This window comes from Trachypithecus francoisi, unplaced genomic scaffold, assembly GCF_009764315.1.
Source record: "Trachypithecus francoisi isolate TF-2019V2 unplaced genomic scaffold, Tfra_2.0 Lachesis_group15, whole genome shotgun sequence".
NCBI lineage: Eukaryota > Metazoa > Chordata > Mammalia > Primates > Cercopithecidae > Trachypithecus > Trachypithecus francoisi.
The window spans coordinates 30,730,978-30,752,989 of record NW_022681460.1 but is presented as its reverse complement, the minus strand read 5'-3'; the positions used below and the strand labels follow the sequence as shown (position 1 = coordinate 30,752,989).

General features: G+C 38.9%; 1 protein-coding gene across 3 annotated transcripts in view; it reads right to left on the bottom strand.

Annotated features, from left to right (window-relative positions):
* The window catches only part of CFAP206 (cilia and flagella associated protein 206), a 70,348-nt gene extending 51,952 nt beyond the window's left edge, over positions 1 to 18,396 (bottom strand). For 2 of the 3 annotated variants that reach the window (XR_004442788.1, XM_033234556.1), the window contains exons 1-7: positions 18,284 to 18,396; positions 16,487 to 16,595; positions 15,759 to 15,842; positions 12,543 to 12,633; positions 10,221 to 10,409; positions 9,264 to 9,422; positions 7,678 to 7,886 (exon numbers count right to left, since the gene is read on the bottom strand). Coding sequence is in view for 2 of the 3 variants with exons in the window: in XM_033234556.1 (XP_033090447.1) it covers positions 7,678 to 7,886; positions 9,264 to 9,422; positions 10,221 to 10,409; positions 12,543 to 12,633; positions 15,759 to 15,842; positions 16,487 to 16,595; positions 18,284 to 18,390 (948 nt within the window). In the remaining variant the exon portion in view is untranslated. Of the gene's footprint in view, positions 1 to 7,677; positions 7,887 to 9,263; positions 9,423 to 10,220; positions 10,410 to 12,542; positions 12,634 to 15,758; positions 15,843 to 16,486; positions 16,600 to 18,283 lie in introns of all 3 variants that reach the window. The other variant, XM_033234558.1, reaches the window with a different exon arrangement.
* Between the last annotated feature and the right edge of the window lie 3,616 nt (positions 18,397 to 22,012).

Below are 22,012 nucleotides of genomic sequence, written 5' to 3'. Positions count from 1 at the left end.
CTAGTGAGATCTCACCTGTGATGTATGTATGACATACGGTTTGGGGCATGACCAGAATCCTTGTACTGAGTCAGGGGATATTCTTGAAGACCCTGTCATAGAGTTCATCACTGAAATGACTCACAAGGCACTGTGAATTGGAAGACAAGGTTGAGTACAAGTTTACAATATTGTTTTCTTGATTTGAAGGGACCCAAGGAAGTCTGCTAGGGTTAAAGACTTGATTACTATGAATGCAGAACTGAAATGAACTGAAAACCATTTGATGACGCAAACTATGGATCTTGACACCTTTTGTACTTTCTGAAACTTCATTATCGTCTGGGGGAAGTACATACATTAACTGTATATTTTCTGTAGTAAGGCCCTAATAGATATCAAGCCATGTAAATGAAAGATGGAAAAACACAAAGTTTTTAGCTTTTATTTTCATGCCTTCAATTTTAGAGTGATCTTTGAGCCTTTAATCGCCTGTCTTTATATAATAAGCATACTTGAAATACTTGTTGGGTTTCAATGATCACACATAATAAGTTAAAGTACCTTGTAAACTATTTATTTCTTTCTGACTTTTGACTATCTAATGGATGAAGCAGTATTTATATGTTAGCTATATTTGTGCCATTGTAAGCTATACTGTAGCTATTTATTATGCAAGATCTAAAAGACATCTTTGACTTTATGATAACTAAGAAATGCTTCATGTATCCTTAAGTTTTTAGACAACAGTAAACTGAAAGGTTATTAAAGGTAGTGAACTGGTTTGTGATCCTTCTAAGGAGATGATATAGAAAAATACAGTTCTTTGTAAGAATTTTATCTGTCTTAAAAGATAATTTGTCTTAATATTCTTTTCTTCATATAACAAGAGTGATTACTTTTCAAGAAACTAAAAGTTTCATGTGAATGCTTGTTGGAAGGCATTTTTGATTTAAAACCTTCTGAGGCTTATAAAATACTGTCTGGTAAGTTTTAGGAGAACTCATGTTCCCACATCAGATTAAATCTTCTCAGAATAAATGCTTTCAGTAGTAGCAAGAATAGTTTTAAAAGTTGATGACAGGATAAGCATTTGAAATAGTATTCTATTAACGTATTTGTAAGTACTTGTTCATTGTGGAAATGTGTACTTGATTAAAATATATATGGCTATGGAAACTGCTTTTGCAGTTCAGGATATATAGGTTTGTGTGTATTTAGCTTATTGTAAAGCCCTTAGTTTAAAATAAGGATTAAAATCACATTCAAATACATCACTGAATGTAACTCTTTGTGAAACTGAACTTTTTGTGTGACACAAACATTATAAATCAACACTTGGGAAACGTTTACTTTCTTAATCTATTGATACAAGGAATCAAGGAATAAAGTATGAAAAATTAAATGAAAAAAATCAAATTGAAGAATACAGAAAATCTTAAAAGTCACTGCATTGAAAGAAAAACAATACATTTGATACAACAATCATGGTCTGAAAATAAGTTGCTAAACGCTGAATTTGAAATAATTATATTTGGCCGGGCATGGTGGCTCACGCCTGTAATCCCAGCACTTTGGGAGGCTGAGGCGGGTGTATCATGAGGTCAGGAGATCGAGACCATCCTGGCTAACACAGTGAAACCCCATGTCTACTAAAAATACAAAAAATTAGCTGGGCGTGGTGGCACATGCCTATAGTCCCAGCTACTCGGGAGGCTGAGGCAGGAGAACAGCTTGAACTCAGGAGGCAGAAGTTGCAGTGAGCCAAGATTGAGCCACTGTACTCCAGCTTGGGCAACAGAGCGAGACTCCATCCCAAAAAAAAAAAAGAAAGAAAGAATTATATTTATTCTTACTATGTGCTAAGCACCACATTAAATATTTACAAATACGAAAAGGGATAAATACAAGTGAGAAAATCAAAGAATAGTAAGGTAAGTAAATTGTCTTAAGTAGATGCAGCTAATAAGGGGTAGCATCATGGTGGATCCCAAACCATCTGAGCCCACAGCCCAGCTCTTAACCATTATACCGTGTTGCCCCAGATGTCACCAGAAATGGTTGTGGTGTAGGTTTATCAGTATAGCATAAAAGAATGACATCTATTTGAAGAGAAAAAAGTACATTTGCATTCTCAGACATCTATATGTAACCTAATTATATGCTTTATAGACCCTTTTAAATGACAAAAATAATTACTTCATGAGTAACATCAGCTATTATCATTGTATTACAACTAACAAATTTTTATTCATAAATGTAGTATGTATCCTGTTTTAATTTTAGTCATACTGCTGTTTAAGCATTACTCCTCCTCCTGCTTTATTCTTCCACACACTATTATCTATTATATCGAATAGGTCTCTTGTCTACCCTCATAGAGTTTTTTCCCCTTGCTTGTTAAATTTTGTTTTAGGAATCAATATGAAAATGCAGTCTTTAAAGTCTTTTAAGATTTGTGCAACAGCAACAAGAAACAGTAATACATTTGCATATGTTCTCCAAAGTAAAAGTGGCATTTGACATGCTATACTTATTAAAACCTACAATTAAAAATATTCTAAGGCTGGGCGGGGGGCGGTGACTCACGCCTGTAATCCCAGAACTTTGGGAGGCCGAGGCGGGTGGATCACGAAGTCAAGAGATAAGAGACCTTCCTGGCGAACATGGTGAAACCCCGTCTTTACTAAAAATACAAAAAATTAGCCGGGCATGGTGGCGGGCGCCTGTAATCCCAGCTACTCGGGAAGCTGAGGCAGGAGAATGGCGTGAACCCAGGAGGCGGAGCTTGCAGTGAGCGGAGATCGCGCCATTGCACTCCAGCCTGGGCGACAGAGCGAGACTCCGTCTCAAAAAGAAAAAAAAAAAATACTGTAGACCCCTCCCCCAAGCTGTATTTGCAGGATCCATTCACAGTAGGCACACAGAGCTTCTTGCTTTTTTCTAATAATATCCTAGAAATTATTTACATTTTACTAAAAAGAATTTATTCACAATCATCCAGAGTTGTTTGTTTGTTTGTTTGTTTGTTTTTTCTTTTTTTTTGAGACAGAGTCTCACTCTGTCGCCCAGGCTGGAGTGCAGTGGCTCAATCTCGGCTGACTGCAGCCTTCGCTCTCCGAGTTCAAGCGATTCTCCTGCCTCAGGCTCCCAAGTAGCTGGGATTACAGGCGTCTGCCACCGCACCTGGCTAATTTTTTGTATTTTTAGTAGAGATGGGGTTTCACCATCTTGACCGGGCTGCTCTTGAACTCCTGACCTCGTGATCAACCCGCCTCAGCCTCCCAAAGTGCTGGGATTACAGGCGTGAGCCACTGCACCCAGACCTTTCTTTTTTTTTTTTTGAGATGGAGTTGCACTCTTGTTGTCCAACCTGGAGTGCAATGGTGCGATCTGGCTCACTGCAACCTCTGCCTCCCGGGTTCAAGCGATTCTTCTGCCTCAGCCTCCCGAGCAGCTAGGATTACAGGCTCCCACCACCGTGACTGGCTAATTTTTTGTATTTTTAGTAGAAATGGGGTTTCACCATGTTAGCCAGGCTGGTCTCCAACTCCTGACCTCAGGTGATCCGCCCGCCTCGGCCTCCCGTGAGCCACCACGCCCAGCCCATCTAGAGTTTTTAATTATAATATTAGTGCTCTAAAAATGCTATCACTTAAAAAAAAATGTATCATAACATTCAAATGTTTGGCAAAAGCATGTGATCCCAGTATGTTTCTTTGTCTTCTTCCGCTTCCCCCTACCTTTTAAACATTTTTATAAGTTCCTCATACTTTCTTCCACAGACAATTTTCAACAAGTCTAGTCAAACTTATAGAAGCAGAAATTAGAATGGAATCTCTGATGTTTAATGTTCTTATTACAACAGAAATAAAATATAATAAAACAAGCACAAATTCCACCTGATTTTTTTACTTGCTTTATCAAGGACAATCAAGAAGCCCTGTGTTGTGTGTCTGTGAATGGACCCTGCAAAAATAGCTTGGGGGGAAAGAACTCTACAAAAATCTTGACTTACAGGTTTTAACAAATGTGCTGTCAAATGCAACTCTTACTTGCACAATATCATGCAGCTTTCTCTCTTTGGTGTCTGCCTTGCACTTTACAAGCCCATGGAGGATGGAATTTTATTCTCTCAGTTAAGAGTCAGCAAAACTGGCCGGGCGCGGTGGCTCAAGCCTGTAATCCAGCACTTTGGGAGGCCGAGATGGGCGGATCACGAGGTCAGGAGATCGAGACCATCCTGGCTAACACGGTGAAACCCCGTTTCTACTAACAATACAAAAACTAGCCAGGCGAGGTGGCGGGCGCCTGTAGTCCCAGCTACTCAGGAGGCTGAGGCAGGAGAATGGCGGGAACCCGGGAGGCGGAGCTTGCAGTGAGCTGAGATCGGCCACTGCACTCCAGCCTGGGCGACAGAGCGAGACTATGTCTCAATAAAAAAAAAAAAAAAGAGTCAGCAAAACTATGATCATCATTTCCTTTTCTTTTCTAGAATATTTCCATGTGTTCACTGCAGCAAATAAAGGCCTGATCAAAACAAAATAATTCACTATCTTACATAGGCTCTCTCTCTCTCTATATATATATACACACACACATATATATATACACACACACATATATATATACACACACACACATATATATATATATATATATTTTTTTTTTGGAGGGGGGGACAGAATCTCACTCTGTTACCCAGACTGGAATGCAGTGGCACAATCTTGGATCACTGCAACCTCTCTGTCTCCTGGGTTCAAGCGATTCTCCTGCCTCAGCCTCCTGAGTAGCTGGGATTACAGGCACCCACAACCATGCCCAGCTAATTTTTGTATTTTTAGTAGAGACGGGGTTTCACCATGTTGGCCAGGCTTGGTCTCGAACTTCTGACCTCAGGTATCCGCCTGCCTCAGCCTCCCAAAGTGCTGGGATTACAGGTATGAGTCACCGCACTCGGCCCATATTGGATTTTTTAAATGTTCACATAAACTGAAACTTTGAGGAGAGAATTTTTAAAAATCAAAATTGCTACTTTAAAATTTTTAAGTAGTATCTGTTCAAATAATGTGACTTTAAAAAGAATATTCATAGATTTTAATATAGGAAAAATCTTGGCTAATTTTAAATTGGTGCAGTTTATAATCTAGAGATAATACTGATTAAACCAATATCCATTTCATAATAATCAACCTTAATTGTCACTAAGACTGATAGGGAAGGATTGAATAGTTTAAAAACAAAACAAAAAAAGATTCTTTGAGCAAAGAATCAGAAAGTTAAGAAAACTCATCCTGATCCTGACTAAAGAAGGCACAAAATGGCCATAAAGAGTGCTTGGATAAGAAAATTAACTTTTTCACCAACATGAGCAGCAAGGAGCTTGGAAATGAGATACTGTATGGAAAAATAAAAGCTCTTCAGCTGTTCCACTAGACAAATGAAATCACAGCTGTTCAGCTAACACCCTAACGATGATGATGATAATCATAAACAACATCATCATCACTTTATTGAGCCTTTGCACCAGGTGCTATGCTGCCTTATTTACATGGTGAAGACTATGAATAACCCCATTTTACAGATATGGAAACCAAGGCACAGGGAAGTTAAGCAGCTTCCTCAGGGACACAGATTTAGTAATTGGCAAAGTCATGATTAGAATTCATGTAGTCTGGTTGCAAAGCCCACACTCTACTCACTGTCTCTCTCTAGCTGTGAGAAGTAGAACGCCAATGAGAATTTAAGACTTGGTGGATTCATGATTGAAAGCTATGAGAAGATTCTATATAATGAATGACATCTTCTGCAACATCCTTACAGTTGTGTGACAGTTTCCCAAGGTTCTTTCTTATAGTACCGCCTTTGAATGCAGGTGACAAATGTGAATGGGAAATTAGACTCCTGTGGACTCACATGCACTTCAAAATAAATTGATTACAAAATCCCCTTAGTAGCTGACTAGTTAACATAAGGCTGATAGCCACAAGGTAATGTAAAGGGAAATATCTACCCCAAGAGAGTGACTTGGTTTTTATTATTATTTATATATTTATTCTTTTTAGAGATGTGGTCTTCCTTGGCTACCCAAGCTGGAGTGCAGTGGCATAGCCAAAGCTTACTGTATCCTCAAACTCCTGGGCTCAAGCAATTTTCCTACTTCAGCCTCCCGAGTAGCTGGGATTATAAATTAGTACCATTAGTACCACGCTTGGCTAATTTTATTTTTTGTAGAGACAGGGTCTCGTAATGTTGCCCAGGCTGGTCTTGAATTCCTGGCCTCAAGCAGTTCTCCAACCTCAGCCTCCCAGCTAGGATCCTCCTTCTGAAGACAATTAGATAGGCTAGTTGTGAGGACAACCTCTAGTCTGAATGAAGTCATGTCACCCGGGCAGCTAGGTAAGTGCATCCAATAGTAGTACCAAGTCATTAAAATACAAGTTAAAAAGAAGAGGTAGTCAGAATACATCCTCTTCTGTCCCTCAAGAAATTAGCATTCACTCATACAAAAGACAGTTCCATTAACTGAGAGTCTCATAGTTACTGGAAAACAGAGGTTGTGTAAAAGTAAATGGTGATGAGTGGGAACATAACTTGCCAACATGCAGTAATTAACAGACTGTCTTCCTTACAACCCTAGAGTGTCATGGGAATATCCCTTAGTGAAAAGGTCCTCCAATCCCTTTATGTAAATATCTGTTTTATATTTGTAAGATTCTGAGTAAGTTTCTATCTGACAGAAAGGGCACTGCTACTGTTTTAAAAGGTTATAACCACCACTTTACCATATTTTCCAACTCTCTAGGGATACTGTGTGGCTTGTTCATTAGATCTAGAAACACCAGATATAAAAATCTTATCTGGCTAGGTGTGGTGGCTTATGCCTGTTATCCCAGCACTTTGGGAAGCCAAGATACAGGAGGATTGCTTGAAGCCAGATGTTCAAGACCAGCCTGGACAACATAGCAAGACCCCACTCTATTTTTTTTTTTTAAGTTTTTTTGAGTCAGGATCAGGGTCTCCCTCTGTCACCCATGCCAGAGTGCAGTGGTGTGATCATGGCCTCAGTGCAACCTCTGCCCCCCGGGCTCAAGTGATCCTCCCACCTCAGCCTCTTCAGCAGCTGAGAATACAGGCACATGTCACTGTGCCTAGCTAATTTTTATACTTTTTATAGAGATGACGTTTTGCCATATTGGCCAGGCTGGTTTTGAACTCTTGGGCTCAAGCGATCTGCCCACCTTTGCCTCCCAAAGTGCCAAGATTGCAGACATGAGCCACTGTGCCTGGCCTACAAAAAATCTTTTAAAAAATCTTTTCTACCAGTTGTTACAGTGAGAACAAATAATTACACAAAAATTATTTGAAAGGCAACCACCTGCCAAACAATGTTAGATACTTGCTCTGAACTAAAATAAACATAGTATTACTTACATACACACCATTGTTTACAGCATGCTAACAATCATATTATCAAATACCAATGAAAAAATACAAATTCAATTTCTACCAAAATATTTTCATTAAAATCAAAACCCAACTCTTCTATTTTTATTTTGATTCCTAACCCTACCAAAGCAATATAAACTGAGCAGTTATTGAGGTTGTCTCCTTAATTAGTGACCTGGTTCTACCTGATGTGGCCTTATATAAAGAGACTGCGTTATATGGAAAATGATACACATGAACTTAACTCACCAAAATGATCTGAAGGAAGACCTCATATTGTCGTATATTATAGAGCGCTTCTTTTAACATATATGGCTGAAGTTCAGCTCTCATGTGTGGGTCGTTGGCTGCCTTCTCAAGGATGGCTGTGTAGCGGTACACCTGGCTCCGGGCAGTCTCAAGCTGGTAATCAATATGCTGCATGGTGGCTGGGATTGCTACATGGAGAACAGCTGGCACTGTTTGTAAGAGTATAAAAAGGCAGCCATAAAGAAGACTAAAACCAATTAAGAAGAAGAAGCCTAGAAAGTAGTTACATTTTAAGCATTAAGTTAGGGTTCTTTCCCCAATCAAATTAGTAATAATGAGGCAAGTGTTTCATGGGTCCCACGACATAAAGAAAAGAATCTAGGCCGGGGGCGGGGGCTCACGCCTGTAATCCCAGCACTTTGGGAGGCTGAGGCGGGCAGATCATGAGGTCAAGAGATTGAGACCATCCTGGCCAACATGGTGAAAGCCCGTGTCTACTAAAAATACAAAAATTAACCGGGTCCGTGGTGGTGCGCGCCTGTAATCTCAGCACAGGAGAATCACTTGAACCTGGGAGGGGGAGGTTGCAGTGAGCCAAGATCGTGCCGCTGCACTCCAATCTGGGCAACAAGGGCGAAACTCCATCTCAAAAAAAAAAAAAAATCTAAAACAAACAAGTTCAAAGAAAAGATACTATCAGAATGATAACCCAGTTATAGTAGGTCAGCTTTTGCCACTAAATGTAGAAGAGTTTAGAGAATAGGCAGAGTTTGGTATTATGTGTTGTTAACCATGTGCTTCCAGAAAAGCCACTGACCCTTCCTTTTGTATATCTTCTAGTTATTTAAAAAAAAAAAAAAAAAGGAATATTTGTTAAGAAACTCATCTGGATGGTGAAAAATGACAGAATAGTCTAGCAAGGGAGGGTCATTTATGAAAATGGAAATTTGACTTTTTAGAACAGTTTTTAAAATAGAAAAAAATTACCCTTTTACACTAGATTAGTGATTTGGTGAAAGACACTAACACCTTATCGGTGGACATACAGGAGTACCAAATTTCATAAGGAAGTTACTTCTACTGGTAGGTACTTCATTAAATATTTCATAAGTACTTTCAAACTTATAAAGAATGCATTAAGTATATAACCACAAAGCAGATGCCCCCAAATTTAGAGATTTGAAATATCTCCTTGTGGATCTTTTCATCCCATTAACTGCACCAGGAACTGTCTTCAGGAAGATTTTTATTTTTTAAATAACTAAATTGTACTCCCTTTTGGTTACTGACTTGCAGTAATGAACACAAAGCCCCGCTGAATGGGGAGGTTAGCTTTGAGCAGGGCCCTTCGTTGCTTTCACTGATTCACTTTCTCCTACTAGCTTCATGGTACATAAAATGTAAAGTCTTGCCCCAGCAAAAGTAAAAATCACTACACATTATAAACAGTAGTTATTCTTCAGGAAACAGTAAAAAATGCAAATCTTAAATTTAAGAATGCCACTGGCATGTTATTATCTTCCTCACTGTGCAACTTAAATTTTAAACATACATAACCTTTAGCATTAACCTAATGATATACCTACAATCATCGATGCCTTCTCCTCCTTTTCCACAGTCTCTGTTAAATAAACGAATTCCAGTAACAATCATGGTGAGTTCTTTCAGCTGGCGTTCTTTGTCCTTCTTAGACAGAGTTAGAAATGTCCCAAGCTCAGCCTGAGGAAAAACACTCTGTAGAGCAGCTAAAATAAACCAGAAAAAAAAAAAAAAGGAAAACAAAATGATAGAATAAAGATATCAGAAGTTAAATAAGGTTTTTTCTTTAGCAGCAAGTTAAGAGTCTGAGTTACTTACATGATTCTTTAAATTACTGATACCTGGTTAGAGAATACATAATAAAATGTAGCACACATCAAAGCTGGATTACTGAGAGTTATGCCATTGCCGCATGTCCATTTTTAATAATTAAGCGCATCCAGCAGTAACTTTTTGGCAATGGGCATGAAAACAAGCTTTCTAATTAGGGATCTGAGCCGAAAAATGGATGCTTTAAAATAATTACAGAAGAAGGCCATAGGAGAGCTAGACATTTTTCCTGTTCCTCATTTTAAAGGATGAAAGAGGGCAAAGATTTCCTAAGGATAAAACAGTGCCCCTTTCCATCATCCATTTTAAATGACAGACTCAATTCTTTTCATCAATATGAAATATCCCTTTCCAGCTTTTCCATTTACTCAATCAGCCTGGTACCCTCAATCCTACTATCAATGTCTCTCTAATGAGGTGTAATAGGTCCCTAGATATGTGCAGCTCTAGGAAAATTAGCAATATTTCACTTTCTAGAGGTGCTACTCGAGTTTTAGAACGGACACACAGTGTAAAAGGAGACTGGGTACATTTTAACTCATTCGTGCTGATGTTTTTTTTTTTTCAGATAAAAAGGAAACTTCAATTTTTAACACTTCTAATTTAACATATTTTATAAAATACAATGATCATATATTTTCACTTATGAAATGGAAATTGGTTATACTTTTTACCTGTTACCTCTCTGACAGTCTTGATGTCTGTAGGGGATCCAAGGCCAGAGCGGAGTAACACATAGCTGATAATCTTCCGGTACAGGCTTTCCAATTCTTCTTTAGCACATGCTCTGTTATCTGTAATTTCTCTGGTAACAGAGCCTAATCTAGACTCTAGGACCCGGTGATGTTCTTCGAGAAATTCCACTAAAATTGCCAAATAACAATGTTCTATATATTTGATTTTTAGAATTCTTCTTATATAAGAAATAGAGAAAAACTGGGATTGGATATGGCAATTCTACTTCAGGAAAACAAGCAATTTCTTAAGCTGAGTAATGAAATAAAAAACAGTGGCCAGCAAGTAGCCTCAAGACAAAAATCCAGTAGGAAACATTTATTACAGTGACTTAAATGGAATACTTTGTCAAAACACCTAAGACTTTAAACAGCCAAACTAAACAGTAAATTTCAGAAAAGGCTAAAACCTCCCAATTAAGCAGAAAATAAAGAAGACCATTTCTACAACATATATATAATACTATATGAAAAAATAAATATATACATATTATATATTTATGCTATATGTAAGCACATGTAGTATACTATACATAAGCATATATAGTAGCAGAAATATATATGTAGTATATATGTTCGTTTCAGTTACGTGTTTTTATTTCAGTTCTAAATGAATTTCCTCTGAAAAGCATTATTGATAATACAATGTTGCATCGAGAACTGTATCCCTTCTCATTCCTCCTGTGATATGCTGAGGGATAGGCTTAACTTTGACAGGACACTGTTCACTGAGTTGTTGCAAGTACAATTCTTGCAATGACTCTGTAAGACAACCCATATTACTATTACAAGGGCAATAATTAACATATCCACCACGCACAGTTTATACCTATACTCTTGCCACAAAACTGAGAACTTGGCAAATTAAAAATATGTTTAAATAACAAATGTAAAAATGTATAGGTTAAATTTTATCAATTCTATGACTATTTTATTGCTTTAAAATTTCCCTATTAAGCAAAAATGCAAGATACATACTTGTACATAGGTAGCATAACTGAAACTAATAAAGAGAAAAATCATCAAATTGTTAATAATGATTGTACTATATAGTAGAGGTAGAGGTAGTCCATAGAGAAATAGATTTGTTTTATACAGCAGGGGCAGAGGTGGTCCACAGAGAATTACATTTTCCTTTTTCTTTTGTTTCCAACTTGTGTTTGATGTATGCATTAAATTTTTTTTTTTTTTTTTTTTTTTTGAGGCGGAGTCTTGCTCTGTCGCCCAGGCTGGAGTGCAGTGGCCGGATCTCAGCTCACTGCAAGCTCCGCCTCCCGGGTTCCCGCCATTCTCCTGCCTCAGCCTCCCAAGTAGCTGGGACTACAGGCGCCCGCCACCTCGCCCGGCTAGTTTTTTGTATTTTTAGTAGAGACGGGGTTTCACTGTGTTCGCCAGGATGGTCTCGATCTCCTGACCTTGTGATCCGCCCGTCTCGGCCTCCCAAAGTGCTGGGATTACAGGCTTGAGCCACCGCACCTGGCCTCATTAAATTATTTACATAATGAGCCAGGCGTGGTAGCTCACACTCATAATCCCAGCACTTTGGGAGTCCAAGGTGTGGACAGAACACCAGGCTTAGGCCTGGAGTTCAACACCAGCCGGGCAACATGGCAAAATCCCGTCTCTACTAAGAATACAAAAATTAGCTGGGCAAGGTGGCACACGCCTATAGTCCCAGCTACTCGGGAGGCTGAGGTGGGAGAATTGCTTCAACCCAGGAGTCAGAGGTTGCAGTGATCTGTGGATCGTGCCACTACACTCCCGCCTGGGTGACAGATAAAGACTGTCTCAAAAGAAAAAAAAGTGACATACTGAAAAGCTTTCTAAACTTAAACTCCCCATCATTCATTTCATTTTTGAATAGTTACATAATTTAGGTAATTATTATGAGAAAATAACATAAACCAGGAACAGGGAAATCTACAAATTAAAAACTTTTAACTTCAATGGGCTGGTTGTTCGAATTCCTAATTATTATGTATTAGTGCCATAAAGGTTAAAAGACAATAGACTTGGAAACAATAATTATGAGCATAATAATTGGAATTCGCTTTTAACCCTCACAAAGGCCAATGGTTTTCTTTTTCATTTAGCATTTCTAACATCATTATAGTCCTCAAAGTTGAAAAGTATTTCAAAAGATTGCCAAAACTTAAATTGTTAAATTGATTAAACAGTTAAATTCATTGTCAGCCAAATGAAGCCCTTCTTAGCTGAAATACAATATGAAATTTAAGTATAAAAATAGGTAGTATATGTTACCTCGATTTGTATAATTCATATCAAAGTAGACTTGCATCTTAATAGTGTCCAGGGATGGATTTTTAGTATCCAATAGCCGAGTCATACAAAGCTAGAAAAGAATAGCCCATGAATACGTCTAGTTATAGTTTCTGAGACAAGTATTTCCTAAAGTTATTTTCAAAAATAAAGGGAAAAGCAGTGGTTCCTGATATTTATTTACCAATAACCCCTTTTATTATTATTTTTTCTCCTTGAAGACTTCAGGCTTTATAGTTTATTTAACCAATAACTTTTTTTATTTTTATAGATTTAGGTGGTACAAGTGTCATTTTGTTACATGGATATATTGTGTGTAGTGGTGAAGCCTGGGCTTTTAGGGTAGCTAACACCTGAATAGTGGACATTGTACCCATTAAGTGATTTCTCATCCCTCACTCCCCTCTCACCCTCCCAAGCCTCCAATGTCTACTGTTCCACTCTCTATGTCCCTGTGTATGCATTATTTAGCTCCCACTTGTAAGTGAGAACATGTGGTATTTTACTTTCTGTTTCTGAGTTATTTCACTTAAGATAGTAGCCTCCAGTTCCATCCATGTTGCCACAAGACATGATTTCATCATTTTTTATGGCTCAATAGTATTCCATTGTGTATATGTGTATATGCATTTTCTTTATCCAATCATCTGTTGATGGACACTTAGGTTGATTCCATATCTTTACTACTAATAACATTTGTTAAGCAATAAGTCATTTCCCTTGAGTTAACCAATAATCATCATGCCCAGGTGGCTAGTAGTTTAGTTGAAGGCAAGAAACCTGATGTTTTGGTTAGTTTGGGCAGTCTAAATGTGGGTAAATGTTCCACAAAGCTTATATTCCAGTCTAAAACTCTTCTAGAGTTCCTTGTTACTATTTATTTGTGCCTTGAACAACACTGCTAAGTTTATTTTATAAAAAGTTGCTCCAGCCAGCACGGTAGCTCACACCTGTAATCCCAGCACTTTGGGAGGCTGAGGTGGGCAGATCACCCGAGGTCAGGAGTTCAAGACCAACCTGGTTAACATGATGAAACCCCATCTCTACTAAAAATACAAAAATTAGCTGGGCGTGGTGGCGCACACCTGTAGTCCTGGCTACTCGGGAGGCTGAGACAGGAGAATTGCTTGAGAACCTGGGAGGTGGACATGGCAATGAGCCGAGATTGTGCCACTGCACTCCAGCTTGGGAGACAGGGTGAGACTCCATCTCAAAAAATAAAATTAAATTAAAATTTAAAAGCTGCTGTAACTACCACCCCTCTCTTCATAAAATTTCTCTGGTTCTACCCTTGATATTTCTTCTCCTGGTCTGTTTTCTCCCATGAGCCCCCACATAGATGGCTCATTTCCCTTCTCTGCCTTGCCTTTTTAGATTGAATATTAACCTCAGTTTTTCTTTCCTTCTCTCATCTCTACGCATCACCTCCCTCCCCCACTTCCTTCACTGCTCACCCTGTAGGCTGAATATACTGCAGCTGGCAGGCACTTGGCAGCATCACTTTCAACCCGTCTCCCTGAGCACCAGCCCTGCTTTCCTGGGAGGAGGGCAGGGAGAATGCAAGACTGAGGATTGGACACTGTGTCTTTGCAGAAGTCTGTGCACCTGGATCCTTCCACATAGAGAAGTACTGTTCTAAAATGCACACTTAAAAAACATAGCTCATCCACATGATTTTTAGTTGAGAAAAAAATTGTCACTTGAATTATACGTTGTTAGTTTATGTACCTGTCATATTAAAAGTATATTGGCTTGATTCTTTCCAGCGTAGTTGAGTTGGGGCTTGAGGGGAATGGAGAAGTCTTCCTGGGTCCTGACAAGGAGAATAACTTATTTTCTGCCCCTCCTTGATTCTCTTCCACGGCTTTCCAATAACATTTCTGACTGTCATAATCACTTCCCTTATTGCTAAGAACAAGCTTTATACCATCTTTTCTCTGCATCCTCTCCAATATCTGTTATGTTTTGACTTTTTAAAGACATTCTAACTGGTGTAAGATTGTATCTCATTGTCAGAATAGAAAATCCAGACATAAAGCCCCATACCTGCAGTCAGGTGATCTTTGACAAAGTCAACAGAAACATACACTGGAGAAATTACATCCTATTCAATAAATGGTGCTGGGAAAATTGGATTACCATATGCAGAAGAATGAAACCAGATCCCAATGTCTCACCATATACAAAAATTAACAACTCAAGATTGATTAAAGACTTAAATGTAAGATCTGAAACTATAAAAATACCAGAAAAAAACTTAGGGCTGGACATTGGCCTGCGCAAAGAATTCATTACTTAAAAGCAAATGCAACAGAAATAGACACATTGGATTTAAATAAACTGAAAAGCTTCTACACATCAAAATGAATAATCAACAGAGTGAAAAGAAAACCTGCAGGATGGGAGAAAATATGTACAAACTATGCATCTGACAAAGGACTAATATTCAGGATCTACGAGGAACTCAAACAACTCGACAACAACAAATAACCCCATTATAAAGTGGGCAAAGGCCATGAATAGACATTTTTCAAAAGAAGACATACAAATGGCCAACAAGCATGAAAAAAATGCTCAACATCACTCAGCATTAGAGAAATGCAAATTAATTTAGTTCTATTTAACTTCACAGTGTATGACAAACCAGTTAATGTTTGCAATGTAAGAGATTAATAATAAGGTTTCACTAAAATACTATAGCAGATGCTGCTACCTGCCCAATTTCCCTGCCCTTCCTTCCTTACTAACAGAGCCTCAATTGGATTGGGGCAGGGATTTATTCATCTAAAAAAGAAAAAAGAAGTGAATGTCCCTGGGTCACTTACAGTATCATTCTGGTCAATAAACGGAAGTAGATGGAAGGGATTCTGGGAAAATTATTATTTTCCGGATAGAAGGTGATAGACCCAATTGGCACACGTATTTTGCCCTTTGCCTTCCCCCCTTCTTTCTACCTAGAGGTAGGGTAGCTATCTTTTGACCATCAGATGCCCATATTGCAAGGATGGCATGCCCCGGGAAGCCAGGAAGAAGGGTCTATGTCTCTCCAGACTTTGTGTTATGAGAAAAATACCTCGTGTGTACTACTATTTTGTGGGCTTTTGTTTCATGCAGCTGAAGGCAATAATGACTAACACAAATACTGTGTTTACAACTGAGAATAAGTAATTGCAAATTTGAGGACTGTTGGGTAATCACCTTAACAAGATTCTGCACATCACTTTTCATGAGGGTTCTATCCATGTTAAAGCCATTACTTGGATCCAGGACAACAGCTTTCACCTGGAAAAAAGTAGGAACGAGTCCATTAAGTAGGAAAGAATCCATTAAGCAATTTTATTTCATATTATTAGTTTAATATGTTTCCATTTTTTAAACAACTACCTCCTGATTACATTGGGATTGGTTTTTCAACTATTTTTCTTACTACTGAACTCATCAGTACCCTTGTTAGAGGCTGAAGAAAAGAAGTGACAAACATCAAAGTTGAATGGGGTGCTAGAAAAGTTATATGGGGAAATAAGTTGAAAGCAATGGCTAGGTTTTCAGTTGGGAAACTATGGTATATTTGATTGTATTTTTATTATGTATTGTTATCTTAACCAAAAGCAAGAACAGAGAAACCATAGCAATGAGTAATTTTTAACAACGGCAAACAAAAATACACATCAAAAAACTCCCACACAGGAGAACATTATTGATGTTTTCCAAACTCATCAAGGTCTTCTAAATCAGTCTCTATAAATCTACAACTCACATGCTCTATAAACGTTTTTAAAATGTTTTCACTAACTTGTCCGATGATCTCATTATGTGTAAGCTGAAAAACATCTATGAAAGCTTCACAGAATTTAAAGGGGAAAATGGACACCACATCTTTAAAAAGCTCTTAATAAAGTAGTAATCACAAAAAGATTTCTTCTTACCATAAAAGCAATCAGAGTTTCAGAAACAATCTCTCCATAGGCTGCACATTCTTGTCCTATTTCTCGTATAATACTCCTTATAACACTTTCGGCCTGAGTTGGAGGCATTCTGGCTAAAGAAAACAACAATTTTTTTTTAAAAAACGTGGTTTTATGCAAATTTGTTTTTTTCTCTTTTGATTTCTCCAATATTGTATTTGTAAAGAGTCATAATATCATCTATTAGCTTATTAGTATTTTTATTAGTATGTGGGCCTCTCCTGTTTTTCATTATTTTTAAAAATGAAGGACTTTATTGAAGACAATGATTGAGATTTCAAATAATTGAAACATCGGAAAATTAACATTTTCAATTATTTAAATTATGGTCACTAAACATATATTCCTATCATGATATTCTTAATTTTAAAAAAGGCTAAGCAGGCTGGGCAAGATGGCTCACTCCTGTAATCCCAGCATTTTGGGAGGCCGAGGCAGGCGGATCAGCTGAGGTCGGGAGTTCGAGACCCGCCTGACCAACACGGAGAAACCCCGTCTCTACTAAAAATACAAAATTAGCCTGGCCTGGTGGCGGGCGCCTGTAATCCCAGCTACTCGGGAGGCTGAGGCAGGAGAATCGCTTGAACCCGGGAGGCGGAGGTTGCGGTGAGCCGAGATCGAGCCATTTGCACTCCAGCCTGGGCAACAAGAGCGAAGCTGCGTATCAAAAACAAAACAAAACAAAACAAAAAGGCTAAGCAGTATTTGTAGGGGAGGAAGGTAAAATTAATGAGAAACCCAAGAGTACAGCTTGAAAGAGGAAATGCTTATTCAACCACATTCACTAAATAACCTTTCGTAATTGTACTAGAATCTTGGAAAACAATTCTTGCTCAGATCCTTAAAATAATCTTCCGCACATCTAAAATGGAGTTCAGACTCTCGATAAAAAAACACAAAAGCAAAAACCAAAACGTAAGAGTTATGCATCATGGAAAAAAATGAACTCCTGGTTATTAATTCCATTTACTTTAAGGAAAAAGTGGCAGGTTTTGACCGAGTTTTCTGATTTTCCTGAATATTAGTAACTGAGCACAATGGAACTTGGCACGTAGAGTATAACAAAGGCAATATCAGGTAGATGAAGCTAACTCCTCAGCATTATTAGCTTTCCGACGGATGGGTAGGAAGCACGAGGCATTTTGTCCAGTGAAACCAGATTGCCTAGATTTCATCGTGACCCGACCACTGTCTAGCTGTGAGATCTTGGGCACTTGTTTCACTTCTTTCCAGAGGCGTGAGGACTAAATTCGTCTTATCTATTTAGTGGTCACAACAGTTCGCGGCATAAGGGAATCGCTTAAAACAGCTTTGAATCAGTGTTCCAGGATCGCAGGCAGCGCATGCGCGAGTGCCAGTCTGTGGGAGAGTCCATCCCGCTCCGGGTCTGTGTAAGCAAGCGCAACGCTGCTGGGTCGCTAGGGACGCGGCTCAGCACCTTCCCAGCATCCACCCACCAATTACTAAGTCTCCCGAGGTCCGGCTTCTGGGGTAGCCAGTGGAGTGGAACAGAGGCGGGAGGCTTCAGGCACCCGCGCAGTGGCTAGAGGGCCGCCCTGCAGCCCTGGCGCCTGCGGCAGGAATGGACCGCTGTTCCAGCTCAGCGGCGGCGCAGCCTAAAGGATAGAGACTGAGAGCTAAGTCTCGACTAGGCAGGACGCGGTCCTCCAGGTGCCTGGGCTCCGCCAGCTGCCCCACGCTCGCCGCCTGGCGGGATACACCTCCGGGTCAAGGGCGCGGAGCCCAGAGTAGGCTGACCTGGATCGGAATCGAGAGCAGGAGCCGTGTCTGTCTGCTTCTGTCCTGGGGCCCTCACCGCGACCGTCGGGGCAGTTGGGCTCTCGCAGCAACCACCGCGTAACCATGGAGATGGAAGGCCCCGGACCAGGGGGGGCGGGGCCAGGTGGGGGCGGGGCTGGGTCCCACTTTGAGGGTCTTTTCCCCAAAAGATGGGCTGGAAAAACTTTAAAAACAAAGGAATTCCAGGCAGAGACATCTTAACCTCCGTGGTTAAGACTGTGAAACACAAGTTCTCGTAAATAAGGACATTAACTTGCTAGCGTGGGAACGATGGGGCGGCTTTGAAAGCGGGGTCGGGGAGAGGGAGGAGCCAGTTGGAGAGGCTGGGAAAACGGAAGGGCTGTATCCTGGACAAATAGGGTTCTTGTAAAAGTATCTAGATTTAAAAAACAAAAGTAAAAAGTATCGAGGTTTTATTTCATGTCCTGTTGTTCAAAGGAGGTTTGTAACAGAAGGCTCCAAGATGCCCGAAGAGAAAACTCATTCAAGAAGCACATGATAAGAACACATTAGTGTCCGAGTCAAAATAATGAAGTTTTATCCCTTAACGGCAATGTCGTTAGGCCCACCTTCAGACGTGAAAGTGTGAAAAAGGATTAAATACGCATTAGAAGGAGAACATCAAACAACAAGGTTTTATTTTTAAACAGTAACTTTTCTCAAACTGCAAACAAACATGCAGAATATGCTTTGCTTAAGGACATTCCCTGATTACTAGGAAATGAATCAACACAAAAACTCAAGAATACACATCATTATATAACACAATTTTATTTCCACCTTCTAGAAAATGTTCCCGGAATGTGGATGAAGCTTGTGTAAAAATAGATGTTCAGAGTAACATGAGTTATAATAGCACAACCTTGGAAATCTAAACACGATATTTAAGTAAAATATCAGGCAGGTATTTAAAATTATGTTAATAAAAACCTTGTGTTTGTCTTATATTTTTTAAAAGCCAAATGCAAAATTTATATATAATATGACTTAAACTATATTGACGTACATATAATGCACAAAAAGTGTATAAGTCATTTTTCAAAATCACAGCAAGGAATTAGATCTAAGGATGGAATTATAGGTAAAGTATTTTTATTTCTTTATACTTTTCTGTTTTTTCTAGATTTTTCCATAATGAGTATATATTGTCTTATGATCTATAAAACAAAATTTTAAAATACTGGGGAGATGAGACTGGCTATTTGTAGAGAATGAGCCCAATTTAGATATACAAATATACTGTAAGTGTACAAGGTAAAGCAACCAAAGGAAGATGAGATAGCAAAATTTTAACAGTGGTTGTATCTTTGTAATGGCTTATGGCTGATTTGTCTTCTTTGTACTTTAAGATAGCTACCAAAATGTCTTCCATGAGCATATATTATATATTAGAATATTAAATAAATGTTTTTTAAGATGGTAAGAATCATATCATATTAAGTATAGTTTTAAACTAATGGGCAAATCCTGGCACAAATACTCCCTGAGTATGTTTGATACTGTTAATTCCTACTTAATGTCAATGTTTTCTTCTCTTTTTAGTACTAATTTAACCCTGTGTTGGGAATGACAGTGGTCTCTTAAAAAAAGAAATCTCTCAACCTCTTTCTCAGTGAGAGTGGCCTGTGACACCGTCTGGCCAGTGAGATGTAGGTATAATCACTGGGTGAGGTGCACTTCCATTTTCTGTCTGTTGCCTTTCCTTTTCTTTCTACTAGAAATGAGAATATGGGGCTGAAGCTCCAGCAGCCTTGTTGTGAACATAAACATGAGGGTCACATCTTAAGGATGGTGGAACAGAAATGAAAAAGGAACCTGAGTTCCTGGTAATGTCATGGAACAGCCCTATCAGCTTCTTGACTGGCTATCTCCAGACTTTGCATGAGAGAAGATAAACTCCTATTTTATTAAGCTACTGTTATTTGGGTTTTCTGCTACATTCAGCCAAACTGAATCCCTGACTGCTACAACGGGTATGACTTTGGAAGTATTATTGAGCGTTTTGTGCTACATTGAATTATTCTACTTCATCCTTCATGCCTCTTAGCATCCACACCCTTGCCATGGACTTTGGTGGGGTATACTTCCCCAATCCTTGATTTTGAATTTAGCTGTGTGACTTGCTTTGACCAATGGGTTGTGGTGAAGTAACAGTGTGCCAAATCAGATCCAAGGCCTTAAGAGACCCCATATTTTTGCTTTCGCTCTTGTGCCTGTGTTATTGCCATGAGAAGTACATACCCTAGCAAGCTCCTTGGTCCCAGAATGACATGCATATGACACAGAATTGCCTGAACCGATCTTTCAGTAAGATGCAGAGATGCCCAACTGGGGCCCAGGCCTAGACCAGCCAAACTCCAGTCAACCTGTAGATGTATGATAATGAATGAGTATTATTTTAAACCACTGAGTTTTGGAGTGGCTTATTATACAGTATAATTGTGGAAAGAGTTCATTTATAAACCTTTCAGTGATCTAAATTTCTCATTTATGAAACAGAGAAAACAACGGTATCTATCTCACAGAGTTGTGAGAGTAAAATGAGATAGCCCTCATGAAGCTCTTAGCACAGCATCTGACATAGATAAAAGGATTCATAAACTGTAGATACTAGTATTTTGTGACCTTTATCATGGTTATTATTGACAACGTCAACTATGACAATATATTTTATACTCCCATGGTTTATTGGACTTCTAGTCTTTGTAGAACTAATTATTCCTAGTTTTAACATGGCAGCAATGACATTTAATTAAAAAACATGGAGGAACCAGAGTGCATCCGGAGAATGATAAGAAAAATGTTGTCAGAATAAGATAGAATTGGATATATTTATCTTGAGAAAAAGAAGGCATGAGAACTCGTCTCAGTTTTGTTAAAAGAGAAACCAAGCTTTATGTTGTTTCAGAACACCAGATTACAAATCTACATAAAACAGTGTTAAAACAGAATTGTGATAGAAGTCTTTCTAGAAGAAGTGAACCCCATTTTATCAAATGTTTTTTATCTAAAAGCTGAAAGATTGCCTTTAAGAATATTGTAGAATTAATTTGTTCTGATTAAGTGACTTTAGTATGTCACAAACTATTCAACTTTTAAAGGGAGAGTTACATATTTTTCCTTTTCCTAAGACTTTAAGAAGTTTTAAGCTCAGATGAGTTGAGCTTCTTAGCATGTTTAATAATTTTTTTATTGAGTCGGATGTGGTGGCTCACGCCTGTAATCCCAGCACTTTGGGAGGCTGAGGCAGGTGGATCGCCTGAGCTCAGGAGTTTGAGACCAGCCTGGCCAACATAGTGAAACGCTGTCTCTACTAAAAATACAAAAAATTAGCTGGGCGTGGTGGCGGGTGCCTGTAATCCCAGCTGCTCAGGAGGCTGAGGCAGGAAAATTGCTTGAACCTGGGAGGCAGTGAGCCGAGATCGCGCCACTGCACTCCAGCCTGGGCGACAGACCAAGACTCCGTCTCAAAAACAAGCAACAAGAACAACAACAAATAATCATTTTTTTATTGAATACTGGACATTGTGAATTGCATCTTTGTTGAGTGTCTGAATTTTATTGTCCCCCTTTAGGAAGGTTGTGCCTTTTTTTCAGCCAGTTATTTGTGGATGAGTTTGATTCATTTGAGGACTGTTTTTAAGCTTTATTAGGGTAGGTCTAGAGTAGTCTTCATTCCAGGAATAA